This window comes from Varanus komodoensis, unplaced genomic scaffold (assembly GCF_004798865.1).
Source record: "Varanus komodoensis strain SLA01 unplaced genomic scaffold, ASM479886v1 scaffold6_4, whole genome shotgun sequence".
NCBI classification, from domain to species: domain Eukaryota; kingdom Metazoa; phylum Chordata; class Lepidosauria; order Squamata; family Varanidae; genus Varanus; species Varanus komodoensis.
Window position 1 is genome coordinate 13330236 of NW_025336347.1, and position 16017 is coordinate 13346252.

The 16017-nt window shown below is 40.9% G+C and overlaps 1 protein-coding gene across 13 annotated transcripts in view; it reads left to right on the forward strand.

Moving 5' to 3' along the window:
* The window catches only part of ADAMTS9 (ADAM metallopeptidase with thrombospondin type 1 motif 9), a 156555-nt gene that overhangs the window by 123978 nt on the left and 16560 nt on the right, over nucleotides 1-16017 (forward strand). For 8 of the 13 annotated variants that reach the window (XR_006416800.1, XM_044452052.1, XM_044452054.1 and 5 more), the window contains 7 exons: nucleotides 6662-6856; nucleotides 9255-9387; nucleotides 12231-12325; nucleotides 12786-12880; nucleotides 12982-13115; nucleotides 13992-14083; nucleotides 15324-15428. Coding sequence is in view for 9 of the 13 variants with exons in the window: in XM_044452052.1 (XP_044307987.1) it covers nucleotides 6662-6856; nucleotides 9255-9387; nucleotides 12231-12325; nucleotides 12786-12880; nucleotides 12982-13115; nucleotides 13992-14083; nucleotides 15324-15428 (849 nt within the window). In the remaining 4 variants the exon portion in view is untranslated. Of the gene's footprint in view, nucleotides 1-6661; nucleotides 6857-9254; nucleotides 9388-12230; nucleotides 12379-12785; nucleotides 12881-12981; nucleotides 13116-13991; nucleotides 14084-15323; nucleotides 15429-16017 lie in introns of those variants that run through there. The other 5 variants (XM_044452059.1, XM_044452060.1, XR_006416802.1 and 2 more) reach the window with 5 other exon arrangements.

The following is a 16017-nucleotide window of genomic DNA, read 5'->3' on the forward strand; positions in this document are numbered from 1 at the left end:
CTTGACAGCAAGAACATTATCAAAATGCCTCTGGAAACATGCAGAGTGCTTTTACCTTTCCACCCAGCAAATGGCAGCCTGGTCCTCTTCAGGATTAAGAAGAAGGACTAACAGGAGAGGTGGCATTGTTCTGCACAGATACTCTGTAGGTTTCATCTTAAAAACTGAACATTTCACTCCACGTTCCCTGCAAGTGAGCTAGAAGTACAGAACAGAGTCCCTCTCTTTAAAAAATGCAAAACAAAACCTCCCAGCCTTCTGGGATCTAACAACACTTCCAGGAGAAGCTTCAATGAAACAACATCAGAATTGGAAGCTCTTGGGAGGAAAATCCAAACACTGGGGCCCAGGTATTCTTCCCCAATCATACCAGTACATGGAAGAGGAAATGATGGGGAAAGAAAAATCCTTTAATTGAATGACTGACCACGATGATGGTGCTGTAAAGAGAGGTTTCAATTCTGGGAGCACAAGCTAAGGTTTCTGGAAGATGGGCTATTGGCAAATGATGGGCTGCACCTCACAATGAATGAAAAGCATGTGTTTGGCCACTAAAGTTCATCAAGAGGGCTTTAAACTGAAACATACAGGGGAGGGAGATGTGCAGCATAGCATACCATCACCTGTCAAAGACTTATGCATTTCAACAGAGAAAAACCCTCAAGCAGGGCTCAACATCAGTTTCCCAAAAAATGTAGGAAGAATAGCAGGGCACAACATGAATGAACTTTGATGCCTCTACACCAATGCCTAGAATATTTAGTTGTAAACTGTCCCGAGACATCTGTGAAAGGACAGTATAGAAAAGTTTTAAATAAATAAATACGGGAAATAAACAGCATGTACTTGAGCTCATAGTACTTGAGGAAAATTATGATCTTACAGGAATAACTGAAACTTGGTGGGACAGTTCACATGACTGTAGCTCTACAATTGATGAATACAACCTGTTCAAGAAAAATAGAAAGGACAAAAGGGGATGTGGAGTCACACTATACATAAAAGACCCATATAGCCTCACAGAAATACAAGAAGAGAAACTTAATAGCCCCATTGAAAGCATCTAGCTTAATTTAAAGGGAGCAAAACATAAGAAAAACTTGGTTAATGGAATCTATTATCGAGTACCCATTCAAAAAGAGAACAAGGATGCAGCGTTTGAAAAGTAACTTGCCAGCATTTCCAAGAAGAATGATGTAGTCATCATGGAGGACTTCAATTTCCTGATATATGCTGGGAGACAATTTCTGACAAACATGGCCCCTCCAAGAGATTCCTGACATGCATTACTAGCAATTTCCTCCAGCAGAAGATAGAGGAAGGAATAACAGGATCAGCTCAATTTAATACTTACAGAGATGATTTAGTGGACCAAATAGCAGCCACGGGAATTCTGGGGCAAAGTGACCATGTGATACTTGAATTCTCAGTTATAGAGACAAAGGTTAATTGCACCCAAGCACGTACCCTGGACTTCAAGAAAGCCAACTTTAATAAACTCAGAACAATGATAAGCAAGGTGCCATGGCAACTCATTCTTAACCTAGAAAGAAAGCGAGTCAGAAGGGGCTTCCCGGGCCATCTAGTCTGACCCCCGGCTCCAGCTGGTTCCGCTCATGGCATCCCTACCATGTGGATGTCCAGCCTTTCCTTGAACACCCTCACTGATGGGGCTTCAACCACCTCCTGTGGAAGCCCATTTCATACCCTAGGGGACCTAACTGTCAGGAAGTACTTCCTGGCATCCAAATTAAAGAAAAAGGGCTCCCTCTGGGTGCCAAAAGAGGGGTGGGAACTCTTTAAAAATATTCTCCAAACACAACTACAAACAATTCCAACAATAAAAAGTGTAAAAGACAACAGAGGAAGCCCACATGGCTCCACAAAGAGCTAAGTGACAATCTGAAAGTAAAAAAGAACATGTGCAGGAGGAGGAAGCAGGGCAAGGAGGAATATAAACAAATAGCAAGGAATTGCAGGGATGGCATCAGGAAGGCTAAAGCAGGAAATGAACTGAGAATAGCAAGGGATGCTAATTACAACAAGAAAGCCCTCTTCAGATACATCCAAAACAAAAGACATATGAAAGAGAAGGGTGTCCAGCTACTTAAAGTGGATGGCAGAGTGATAATAGATTTTTTTATTTATTTATAATATGTTTATGCTGCACCCATCGCAGGTGGAGGTGCTCAATTTGCCTCCATTTTCCCCCACAAGACAATATACAACAAACGGGAAGTACAACCTGAAAGTCACAGATGGCAGCCCAAGACAAATGGTCAAGGAATACCTAGATGGAATAAGCAAGTTCAAATCTCCAGGGTTTGATGAACTCCATCCCAGAATCATAAAAGAGCCAGCAAAGGAACTCTCAAAACAACTGACAATTATCTTTAATCTTGGAAAACAGGAGAAGTACCAGATGTCTGGAGAAGGGCTAACATTGTCCCCATCTTCAAAAGGGGAAAAAAATGAACCTGGGAACTACAGACCAGTTAGTCTGACATCAATCCCTGGAAAAATTCTGGAGCAATTTATTAAAAAATCAGTCTGCAAGCATCTTGAAGAAAATGCAGTGCTTAATAGAAGCCAACATGGATTTATCAAAAAATAAATCCCATCAGACTACTTCAGTCTCATTTTTTGATTGGGTAACCTCCCAAATGGACTGAGGAAATACTGTGGACATAATCTACCTAGACTTTAGCAAAGCTTTCAGCATATGCCCCATGACATTCTGATAAGCAAATTAGCAAAAAAGTGGACTAGATAGAAAAACTATTAGCTGGATCCAAAACTGGCTGCTAAATTGGACACAAAGAGTGTTCATCAATGGCACCTTCTCAAATTGGAGGGAGGTAACTAGTGGTGTGCCGCAGGGTTCAGTCCTGGGTCCAGCGCTCTTCACCATCTATATTAATGATTTAGATTAATGAAGTACAAGGAAAGATAATCAAATCTGCAAACCATACAAAATTAGGTGGCAAAACAAACACCCTAGAAGACAGAATGAGGATCCAGGGTGATCGTGATAAACTTGAACACTGGGCTAAAAGCAATAGAATTAGATTTAATAGGGACAAGTGCCAAGACCTTCACCTAGAAAAAAGAAACTAAATGCATTGGTACAACATGGGTAATGCATGGCTCAGCGGAACTGAAAAAGACTTTGGAGTTATTATGGTCAACAGGCTAACTATGAGCCAACAGTGCAATGCAGCTGCAAAATGGGCAAATGCTAACTTGAGATGCATTAACTGAAGTATCGCTTCCAAATCACGATGAGTAGTAGTTCTAGTCAGACCTCCTCTGGAATACTTTGTTCAATTCTGGGCACTAAGATTTAAGAAAGATGAAGAAAAATTAGAAAGGGTCCAGAGGAGGGCAACAGAAATGAACCAGGTTTTGGAAACACTGTCCTATGAGGTGAAACTGAGAGAACTGGGCATGCTCAATCTTGAGAAGACTGAAGGGGGACATGATATCATTCTTTAGGTACTTCAAAGGTTGCCATAAAGAGAAAGGTCAAGATCTCTTCTCAATGATACCTGAGTGTAGGACACAGGATAATCAATCCAAGCTGTGACAACCCAGATTCAGGATAGAGATCTCACTGTCAGAGCAATACAGCAGTGGAACCAGTTGCCTAGAGAGGCTATGGGCTTGCCCACACTAGAGTCATCCAAGGCTGAACTGGACAGTTATCTGAGTGGGATGGTATAAAATGGTGTCCAGCAACACCAGGGGATTGGATCTGATGGCCTTCATGGCCCGTTCCACCTCTACTATTCTGTGATTCTATGAACAGCATCTCTGCACAGTTAAAATAGCCCTTGCAGGTGGGGAATATGGAATGGCTCTACAGAACGGGAGAAGCAGGAGAGAAGGAAGGAAACATTGGCGTAGCTCTAGGGCAGGGCATAGGTCTGTGGCTCCATGGACTGGAAGGTGGATGCAAATGGCAGTGTCATTTCTATGGTGGGTGCCAAAGTGTCTTTCTTCTTTATTTTTCCAGAATAGCTGTCCAGAGACAGATGGGGAAATGAAGAAGGCCACTATAACTGACTGAGCTTTTCTCTAGCACCCAGGGGCATCTTCCCTTTAAATAGTTTCCCAAAATAAAGGCAGGCATAGCAGCAACTTAGACTGTGGTTGCTCCCTTGTCCACCACTAATTCAGTGGTATCTAGTAAGACTATTGGGGAAGAACGACCAGGTGGCAATGTGGAACAGGAACAAAAAGTATCCCTTTGTCTTGTTTCAAAACTTGCAAGGATTATCCAAGATGAATTATCTGAATCCAAAAAGCGGACAGCATAGCTTGCAGTTTTTGTAAACAGTTTTCAAAAAAGAAAGGAAAAAAACGCTGCATGTTAAGCAGTGTGGGAAAGGAGGAAATCAATTCCCTTTTCTTTCTTTTGTTAAAATAAATAGAACAAGAAATGCATTTGTTCCTAGCCCATCCCACTGAACCATTTTTGTTTCATTTACAGCCCATTTTTTCTCCTTTTTCCTTTCTTTAAAAAAAATGGATTGAAGCAGGGGGTTGGATGGACGTGAGCATTTTGGGAAGAGATGGCTGTGCAGAGGAGAGCTCCCAAGAAGGCATCTTGCCCAGGGCTGCCACAAATCTGGCCATATCCCTGGAAGCAGGCTTTAAATAACTAAGGAAAGTAAAAGGGAGGTTTGAAATTGCTGCTATCTTTTCCAGTTATGTTAGGAGTACAGGAGTGGTTGGTGAATGATTAAAGCTAACATGCACAGGAGTTTGTTATTGTAGCAAACTTGGGAAAATGCTAGCAGTGAAAACACAAAATTAAAAGGGTAAGACGCATGGCTTCTTCTGGCTGCTTAAATTCTTGGTCGTTGTAGCAAGCATGGAGTGCTTATTTTGCTGCCTAAAAGCATTTTTCACAACAGCAAGGACTCAGGAAGCACACAATGTCTGCAAGGTTTCCGTGGCCTCCTGGTAGCTACCTATGTCTGCCACATTTTCTCTTTCTTCTGTGTTTCTTTCTTATTTCTTTCTTAACCCTTTCCCATTTTTCTTGATGGGTCAGCATTGTACACTGAGCAGTTGTTTTATAGGCACATTTGCATGTGAGGCAGGATCGAGAGTGAGAAGAGCAGCACTGCAATGAACTTCACATGTTTTATACTCAGCAAATATGCTCATAATTTGTCCACTTGTGGAGATGAAGACAAAAAAAAAACAATATGAACTTGGATTAGAAGAGAATACTAGGAAACTAACTGCTAACTAAAAAAAAAAACCCAATTTGTTCTCCTAAATATGAGGGTTGGACTGAGATTTTTTGAACAAATCTGAGCTGGCAGTTCTGCCCAACAACCCTGAGCATACCTGTCAAGAGAAATCAGCAGCTTTCCATTGTCTTCAGAGCTGAGCAAAGAAGGAAACAGAGTGATCCTGGCCTGCTCCTTCTGCATCATGTGAAGGAGAATTTCACACCTGGAAGAGCCACAAAGGGAAATGACAGCACTATTGCTGACCAAGCAGAAGAAGGGAAATTAGAGCAGAATGGAGCAGAATCATATAAATAAAATGCTTGCAGTTAGTGCAAATAATAGTCTTGATAAAATGCACCAATGCAGTTTCTGACATCTGTACAGGACACTGGCTTTTTTATATCCCAAATCTGGATTATTGGGGAGAGGGGCTAAGCCTCCAGGAGCAGCTGGGTGTCTCTTTGCATCACAAATATAAAGAATAGTGCTGGGCAGGTGCACTTTACAAAATATTCTCACATTTTCCTATGTTACTCTGGCTGTGAATGCTGGAGACAGGCAAGGAATGTAGTGACAGAAGGAAAGGGAGATGGAATAGGGTACAAGATTTGGTGAAAAGCGGGGACAGGATAAGAGGGAAACAGATAGTTTACTGGCTTTTAGAAGCAACCTCCATCTACTTCCTGGCCCTTGTCTACAAATGGTACCTTCTTCCAAATGCCATGGAATCAAACTCGTGGGGCTCAAGGCCATGAGGCATTTCCCTTCACATAAAACTTAATGCTTCCACAGATGCAACTCAAAGCTACTTCTTGCCATTTGTGCTGAAAGAGAAGACTGTGTATTATGCTTCTCTTCCCTCTTCATACTCTTCTTTCGTGTGTGTGAGAGAGAATGACAGAAACATTGTCAGATGTTTCTTTTGCAAGCACTTTATTTTGGTTTGACTTCACTTGGAAGCTTTTCTTAGGAAAGTTTGTTGGCAGATCATGGTCTGTGGCCCATATATTCCTTGACTCTGTGCTCGGATATATTATCCAGCAGTAAACTATAATATATCCCTCACAATTGGAGACTGTACTTCCTTAGATGGTAGTTGCATGGTCTATTATTTTCATATAATGATTAATTCCCAACATTTGGTTTTCAAAGAAACAAAATACAAGAATCCTTAACTGGGAGAATGGAGGGGAGGACAATTCTTGGCAGTGCACTGTGTTTCCTTTAGAGATTGTGGGAATTGTAGACCAAAGCATCTCAAGATGCCCAGTTTATGTACATCCACAGTGCACCGATTCTTCTCATGAAGTTTCACAGGTCTATTGACTGGTAGATCATAGAAGAATGTGGGGTGGAAGTAATCTTATCCTTTGGCAAAAGCTTACCTTGAGCATCTGATTTTTTTTTCTCCACAGTGTTCTGTGACATGTGGAAAAGGCTACAAGCAAAGGCTGGTCTCCTGCAGTGAAATTTATACAGGGAAGGACCACTATGAATATGGGTATACAAATGTGGTCAATTGCCCAGGCACACAACCACCAAATGTGCAGTCATGCTATCTAGGCGAGTGCCCAGTTTTGGCATCATGGAGAGTTGGAAATTGGGGAAGTGTATGTTTCTAATAATTTTTATTCTTATCTGTGATTCATTTTAATGTATAGTTTGCTCTGTTTGAAGAAATCTGAATAGGCAAACTGAAATAGGGCAAAGAAATAGGGGAATTCGCATAAGCCTTCCACAATCTTGAACATAATTTTATTATGTTTTCTCTGATCTTACTCCTGAAAGAATTCAAATTTCTACATCCTACACAGTGTGCACTCTTCCATCTCTCTTGCACAGATAGTTCAATGCTGCTCTGGAAACAGTCTTGGCTACAGGAATGTTCTCTTATCCTCAGGCGAGTGCTTTGTGTTTGTCAATAATTTCTATGCTGCATCCATAAGCAGTGCAGACCCTTCGCAGTTGAAGAACTATGCAAAGAAAGAAGCTGGTCTAGAGCAATGCTAAATAAATTAGGGGTAACTAAAGCATGTTTAGTCCCAGGTGGTCCTGTTGTGTGGTCCTCTGTTGCTAGGAGCTACAGAATTTTGCCACTGAGACCGACACATCTCACTTGCAGGCTGACATTCAAATGTTTCATTTCCTTTCAATTCTAACCCTTCATGATCAGGAAGTCTCTGGCATGTGTTTGGCGTTCAGAGGGATCTAATCTTGCAGTGCACAACTGTATTGCTTGGATGTAAAAATAAAATCCAACCCATATGAACTTTAGAAAAGAGCTTTTCTGACAGAGTTTGAGTGAGTCTCAAATTTGTAAGTTGGATTTCCAGCCGGCTTCACACATTGCATTGTGCACAGCTTTTGTTGTACACTTTGCTGATGTAGAAAAAAATTAGTCCAATGTAGTAACAAGTGGGACAGTCAGTCGTGATTATGCTGTTCTTCCCATTGAGTAATCATTATTGCCTTAGATGCCTTAACGGAGACCTGCAGGCGTGTGGGCTTCAGAGTGATGGGGAAGGGATTTTCATCAGAGCAAAATGGTGCATTTTTGCTTGTGCGAGGCTCTTCAAGGAGCCAAGATGCAAGTGGAAGGTGGCAGAGCATGTTCAGTGGCAGAGCATACACATAGCATTCAGAAGGGCCCAGGTTTGTTCCTTGGCATCTCCACGTAGGAGAACAAAATGCCTGCCGAGATCCTGCAGGGCTGCTGCTAGTCAGTGTTTACAACACTGGGCTAGATCCATGGTCTGACTCGATCTAAAGCAGCGTCTTATGTTCCAGCTGCTGGAGGTGTCTTCTCACTGACAGCTGGGAGTCCCCCAGCAGCTGCTTAGTAAGTTAACAGCTGAAGACTTGGACAGGTTGAACGATATGATGACTTGGGAACAGGGTTGTTGGGGAACAGGGACCTTGTGAACTCAACAAGCGTGCTGTACTGCTGAAATGGCCTGCAAAGCACACTTGGGCCAGGAGTTCCGTCTGCTTACCTTATACATTATGTAGGTGCTTGTTATATCTTTAGGCTAATCAGTAACAAAAGCCGCCCACTATCCATTAACTACTGGGAGCACCTGATGAGTTTAGATCAGGGGACCATTTCCTGTTGTGGCTTGGGGACTGGTCCAAGTTCCCTGGAGTTCCACTGTAGAGTGACCCGTGCTTTTCATTAGTAAAGGCCACTGCAGATGTTTCAAGAATGAAGGACAGTGCATTCTCTTGTAAACAGCAGTGCTGCACTGGATTCTGTTATCTAGCACCTTGATCCTAAACATGTTTTCTCAGAAGTTGTGATATGTGTGTACCATCTGGGTTTGTTTGTTGTTTTGCAAATTATTCCCCCAAACATATTGCAAACAGCTGGTGCAGTCTGCAGCTTATTCTGCTGCTTGCCTTTAATTTCCCAGTCCTTATTTTGCAAGTTACTTCTGAATTTCTGAGATGCAAGAAAATCCATAGGATATTGCAAAAGTACTAGCTTTCCTTCAACTTTCCCTTATTTCCGATGACACATTGCTGCATTTATGCATCAGTAGCTGCAGCAGCGCACCCGCCAGCTAGTAAATCTATTTGCCAAATATACTCAGAGTAGCAGTTATTATATGGTTATGTGCTGTTTGCAGCACTGAGTAGGAGCATCAGCATACGACTTGAGAAACACTCTTCTCCCACTTCCTCTTTTCATCTTTTACTGTTAAACATTAACAGACACAGCTCTGTGTACATTGTGTGTGTGTTTGTAAAATCCCTATTTAACCATCCCTATTATTTATATTGTTCTGAATAGATAGATAGATTCAGAAAAAGATAGTTCTGAATTCCACGAGGACAAATACAAATTAGAGGTGAAGCTAGCTCATACTGGTGTAGCCATATCTTCTTTGCCATTAATTTCTATTAAGCTTTGTTTTTTGTAAATGTGATGACTTTCCCTTCTCTCTCTTTCTTTCTCTGGGGTTTTAAATCTCAGCAGTAGAATTGAACTGATTTTCCTTTGTTTTTCAGTGTTCAGTGAGTTGTGGAATTGGGGTAATGCACCGGTCAGTTCAATGCCTTACAAACAATGACCAAGCAAGCACCTTGTGCCCTGATGCTTTGAAACCTGTGGAAAGAAGGGCATGCCACAATATTCATGACTGTAAGGGCCTTTGCAAATGATTTTTAGAACCGAAACTTGACTGTTGGTATTCATTCATTCATTTATTGCTTGCATTTATATACCACCCCAGTAGCCCAGAGGGTTATTCATTCGGTTGGAGAATCAGGCAGTAGTACTGATCCAGCCCCTTGGAGGATATTATGAAGCTTTTTACAGGGGATAGATATATTTTCTCATTAGGTGCTGCTATTGTTTGTTTCATTTCAATCAGGAGCTTGTCTTGGCAAAGATGCAGCTTTCAGAAAACAGAATAATTTTTAAAAGACAACTTTTCACAGAATATCAGGGCACTGATGATAGTAAAGGAGAGCCTTGCTGTTGTCATTATTCCTGTCTCTGCTAGAAGCTGCATGAGTGCCTTTCTGAGAGGAGAGGAGAGTAGTGGCACAGAGCAGCGCAGGGCAGAGCAGAGTCCAAATGGGCCTATAAGGCTGTTGAATCTAACCCATGCTCCTCCTCCACATACGGTCTCCTATCCACCTGCAGGCCTCTATCTTTCCAGCTAGCAAAGGTGACTTGATGCACTTACTCAGTGTGTAGCTATTGGAAGGCTGCATGAAAGGTACATGAGAAAGCTGTTCAACTTCTCACGAACATTAAAAAAGAATGAAACAAACATGTTAAGGTTCACAAATGATGCAGGGTTAGGGAAGCAGGAGGTATGTTACCAGTCACCAACAATGTCACAAGCCTGTTGCCATGTTTCCTCATTCACACACTCATGTATACATGTGTAACAACCAGAACAAGTCTAAAGAGGCTTTAACCAGCGGTTTGGTGCACACCTAGTGGATTTATGTACTATATTCTGAACGAAATATTTACTTCTAAAATGAGAAATTTAGCTCAGAACACATTAGAGTCCAAACACATGTGAACTTTTATTTTTAGGGGGGTTTTTCTTAACATGTATGCTTACCAGAAGATAAGAATGGCTTGTTTGATATACCCACTCCCAGTATGTTGGCCAATAGACCAATTTTAATAGGACTTTAATAAGACCTGGAAAAATTAGCATTTGCCAGATTAAAGCAGAAGCAGCAGAAGCTTTAATCGGGCACTATGAAAATTTCAGAGCAGGAGAACAGAAAGCTGTGGGACTAAAGAAGCTTGGATGTAAGTGGCAATAGTAAACTGCAGGGATGGAGAAATGATCAGTCTAAGAGAAACAGAAAGGACAGCGCCTTTTGGCCTTGCATGATTTATAGGAAACGACTTCATCTCATGATTGGTTGCAAAAGTTAGAAAACATTAACTTTTCTAACTGCTTTCTCAGGTTTAATTCCAATTAAAATTATTAATTAATTAGTTCCAATCAATTTATCCCAATTAAAACAGACTTCAAATTGCTTATTAACTATTAAATACAATTTTGTGTGGAAAGCACTCTGGCACAACTATATGTGTGGCACTAACTGGGAGGCTGAATGCAAGCTAAGGTGTCCTCAGGGATGCTCAGGTAGTGCTGGACCTATCTTGGACTGGGTTATTTTCCCTGCCAGGGCTTTTGACTGGCTAATACCAAAGTAGCTTTGTGGGTCAGTTGGCTGGGTGCTGGCATGGTAAACGGACTGGCGTTTGCATGTTTCCTTGGTTACTCCTTTGATCAAGGAGTGTGTATAGTCTATGGCTTTTGTGCTTCTGCAGCAGTTCCAGTTAAGATAATTTACGGCAACTTTTCAGGCTGTGCCTTCTCACATGGAACACATGCAGTGTCCCGCTAATGCCAGTTAATTCCACGGAGCACAGTACACATTGCAGAGAGCCAGCATGTCTGAATCTGCTCTGGAACAGGCTGCATGCAAGAGGAAACACTGATTTTGTGTAACTATCCTATGCAGCATTCTGAGCCTCTTTTAGCATGTTCTGTTTGGGGGGAGGGGGAGCACTGCCATCCAGCTTCTTCCAGCACCATCAATATAATGCCAGAAGTCACATCAGAAGAGACTGCAGCACGGATTCCTTTCACACTAGCATGATGTCTCCCACAAACGGGGGTAATTATGGTTTGGGATGAAGCCACATCTGGCCACCTCTGAAGTAACCTGAAGCTTCTAACACCAACTTTACAGTATTTCAAGGGGATGCCCCTGAACTTTCACAGTATCAAGGCAACATCTAAAGAGGCACTCAAAATAACAATAAATGTGCTCACTGGCCCTTGGTCCCAGGGTGTGACTTTAAGGCACTTGAGACAGCCAGTTCACTGAGTCTCAGCTGGTGCCTGACTGGATCAGCACCATTTATGCCTTTTTAAAATATGGAAAAGCGACTATTATAATAGAGACACAGACACTTTCCAGCACCAAAATGCTATGTTGGAAATCCCAATACCCTCAGAAAAGTATTCAGGCTATGATAGTTTCCAAATATACAGTATTTTGCAAAAACTGAATCATTTTTCCAGCTCTAAGTCAATCTGAGTTTTTCAGGATTCTTGTCAGATAATGGATGTGGTAGCAAAAAACAAAAATAGTAATTATATTCGCTAAGGTGTAGAGCAAAGTGAGATAAATAGACCTGATGGATATTATATCGGTCTCATATTTAGTGGCATTATTTACTCATTAGATGCCTGGTGTTGAATCTCAGAATGAAATCTTACCTCTTGCTGTGCATTTTCGATGCTGTAGCTGTTCTGTAATCCTGTGGTTGTTCATTGTCCTTCCTAGCCAATAGAGCAGTCTGTAGATTTTATATAATTGACATATGTAATTTATATATATTGAACTAGGGAATTTTAGGTGTTTGCATTTTTATTTCAAAAATGTGCTGCCCATTAATTCCTTTGCTGCTCAGTTTCCCACATTTCTTTATTTTAGGTGAGTTACCAACAAATTGCAAAGAAGTAAAAAGGCTCAAAGTCATCAGTGAAGATGGAGAATATTACCTGAAAGTTAAAGGAAGACTCTTAAAGGTGCGAATCAGCCGCTGCTGCATCTTTGTTTGTGAACTTCATAGAATTCCAGGGTAGTATAAAATCTTTGGGTATTGTCTAGCTACTGTGTTCAAAATCTCTGCCTGACCATTCTTGCTTATAGTGCTGGAATTCTGTCTTCCATCCATTATGAATAGTGAGCATCATTTTGTTTAAACTTTATGGTTCAGCCACTGATTTCTATAGCCTTTAGAAGAGTGCATTCCTCTACCCTTCCCTTCCCTTCCGTGTGTGTGTGAGAGAGAGAAACTGATCCTTTGAATTTTATGTGCATGCTCCTTAAAATGCATTTCTACTCTATAAAATCTGTTTTTCTAAAATTCTAATCATAATTAATTCTGCTGTCTTGTGACTTCTGCTTTTGCATTTTCCATCCTTTGATTTCCTAGTCATGCATGTAACAGCTAGTGTTTGATAAAATTATGGCCATTTCTTTCAGATATATTGTGCTGGCATGGAATCTGACAGACCGAAAGAATATGTGACTCTGGTAAATGGCGATGCAGAGAATTTCTCAGAGGTGTACAGCTACAGGTAAGAACACCCAGCCACTTCTTATCTAATATTGCCCTGTTTTTCCTTCTGGGTGTTGCATTTCTTGACATGACTAGAAAAGGAACTTTTTCTTGATTCAGATTACATAACCCAACTGAATGTCCATATAATGGAAGTAGAAAAGAGGATTGTCAGTGCAGGAAAGATTACACAGCAGCTGGGTTTTCCTCCTTCAACAAAGTAAGGCTGGACCTGAACACTATGCAAATAATAAGTGAGTAACAACAAGACTTTATCATCAGAATGTTTGGAGGGTTTTTCGGTAGTAACAAGGGCTCAATTATTAATTTTAAAACAGACGAGTCGAACAAATACTGTCTTACCATTGCTCGGGTTAAATTTTTATACTATGCTATGCTTGAAAGGTGATCTTGTTTAAAATCCCAGAATATTGTGTTCTCTTTAGTTTAATCCAAACAAGAAAAGCATTGCTTTTGTGTTTTCTCTTTTCTCTGAATTCTTCCACCCTGATGGACATTTAGTGTCTTCGGGGATGTTCCACTTCCCTTCATGGGGTGAACTCAGACACAACATTATAATCATAAGCATTGCCCTGCAAATTATGGTTCACACATGATTCCTGTTTTGTCCAGTGGCAGGATAGGATCCCAAGTTTGTGGTCTGCCTGGAGTTACTTTCCGATGCAAGCTCCCTGAAGTGTTTTTTAGGGGGCAGCCTAAAAATACTTTTTAATTAAATTAAAATAAATGTCAGAACAAAACAAGACAGACTTTGTATGACATAAATGCCTGTCCTGTGGTCTTGAGCACATTTCCTTCATATAAAACAATGGTTAAAAAGTTGGATCCCTGGATATTTAGAATGCGTCTGTAAAGATAAATGATTTCACACCAAATAAGTCCTCAGTTTTAATATGCACAATGCATACATTGTGAATTGCATGCTTATTCGCTAACAATATTATTCAGGGATGGTTGCAGTGGATTAATGTTTAAAGCCAGGTATACTACATTAAATGAGGGCCAAATAATACAGTTGTGTATGTGTGTTTTTTTCCTTTGCTTTGCTTTTCTTTTCCCATTCTTCTTTTCCCTTTGTCTCTCTGGTTCTTACCAAATATTTTTCACAGCAACTGATTTACAGTTTGCAGAGACACTTGATGGACGACCTGTTCCTTACGCCACTGCTGGGGATTGCTACAGTGCAGCCAAGTGCCCACAGGTATCTCGACAATACTATTCTTCAGACCTTGGACCCATTTGTTACATTTCAGCATTATACGAATTACCCTTGATCAAGTAGTCACACTCCAGCTGCCCTTCCTGGCCTTTTCCACTAAGATATATGCATTCTGTTTTAAAAATAATATCGGGACACTTTAAAACACTGCTTGTTTGTTTAATTTATTGATTGATGTATTTATGCTCTCTACCTCCAAGCAATTAAAAGAACTAAAATAATAGTACCAAGATAGCATAGCTTAATGCCAACAACAGAGAATTAAAAGGTAAAGTAATTATTTAAAGCACATAACCCTGGAGCTAACCAGGTAAAATGCATAATGATACCAAGAAAAAAAAGCAGTAAAAGCCTTGGCAAATAACATTGTTTCCCCAGGATCACGAAGCCCGCATCAGATGTGGTGCTCTAGCAAAGGAATTCCAACTACAGGGTACTGCTGCAGAAACAGCCCATCTCTGGCCTTGCCCCAGATGGTAGAGGTCCCAGAGAAGGTCTAAAGACTGGATAGGTTTGTCTGGGAGCAACTAGTCTCTGTGGTTAGTGCATTAGTCTCAAGCTGCCTTAGGTGTCTTTGTGTTCCCAAGTTGCTTCCTAAAGTTAGCAAGTGCTGCATAAATGACCAGTCCTTATAAACTATGAAATACAAATAGCATGCTTGATGTTTGGTTTAGCAAACAAAAGTGTAGCACATGTTACGAAATACAAGTGCGACTACTCTGTCCATGTTAAGTAGGGGGAAAGAAAAGATGTCTCTTCCATTAGTCAAATGTAGGAAGAGATGTCGGGCTTTCTCTGAACACCTGCAGAACGTTAAACACCAAGGAATATTAGGCAAAGGGGAAGAATGCCCTCACCTGGCAGTCGGAAGCAAAGCAGCCTTTCCCCAGAAAACTGCAAATGAGGAGAAATGCTTAATCCCACTCCTGCTGTGATTTGTACAGTATGTGCTAATCGCTATGAGGGCTTGGAGCAAACGAAAACATTGCTGGGGAGATCTTGTTAGAATAATGACACCATGGCTTGTTGTTACTTGGGGGTGGGGTGTTGCAGCAATGGAGAATAACAGCATTCTTACAGACCTCCTTTTCTATTTTCCCCTTTTTAGGAGCATGTTTTGTTATTTAGTAGTCATTTCAGAAAACTTTTAAGATCTAATACATGTCCTTATTTTCTCTTTTTTTTTCTTCCTTCCTTCCTTTCTCTTTTTCTTTTTTCAAAGGGTCGTTTTAGCATCAACCTCTCTGGAACTGGCCTGTTGGTAACACAAACATCAGAATGGCTTTCCCAAGGGAATTATGCTGTTTCTGAAATTATAAAATCGCCAGTAAGGAACACTTAAATTCAATCCAAACTCAGCATTATCCCCATTAATCTGCCACATCTAATTGCCATATACCTTCTTCTGTCTTGTAAATATTAGAGTGGGAGTAGAGTCAAAATAAACCCTTGAAATGTAATGTAAGGCAGAAGAACTGTGAAGCATGCTCCCTAATTGGTGGATTTGGAGCCACAGATTGGAGTAAATTCAACTTGATCTGTATTATTGCAATTAATTAGTGGGTCTGCTTAACCGTGAAGCTAAAAACACTGAGCACAGTGGTTCAGACACTTCTTTAATTAGTTGTCTGAGTCCTCAGGAAGTATGCAGTTGGAAGCCTACTCTAACAGTGCTACTGAGCATAATAAAATCCTAAGGAGATTACTTTTCCAGGGCCTGCAGTTCTTAAGCCTAAATTCTGTCTCCACACACCCTCATGCTCCATGGATCCAGGTATCGGCACGGAGTTAGGCCAGTATTTAGCAGAGATTAGTTATATGTTTGCATCTATTGCATGCTCCTATTCGGCACATACAGTGCAATCATAATAAAGAACCATTTATCTGTACAATGCTTACTGGCTCAGGGTAGGCTG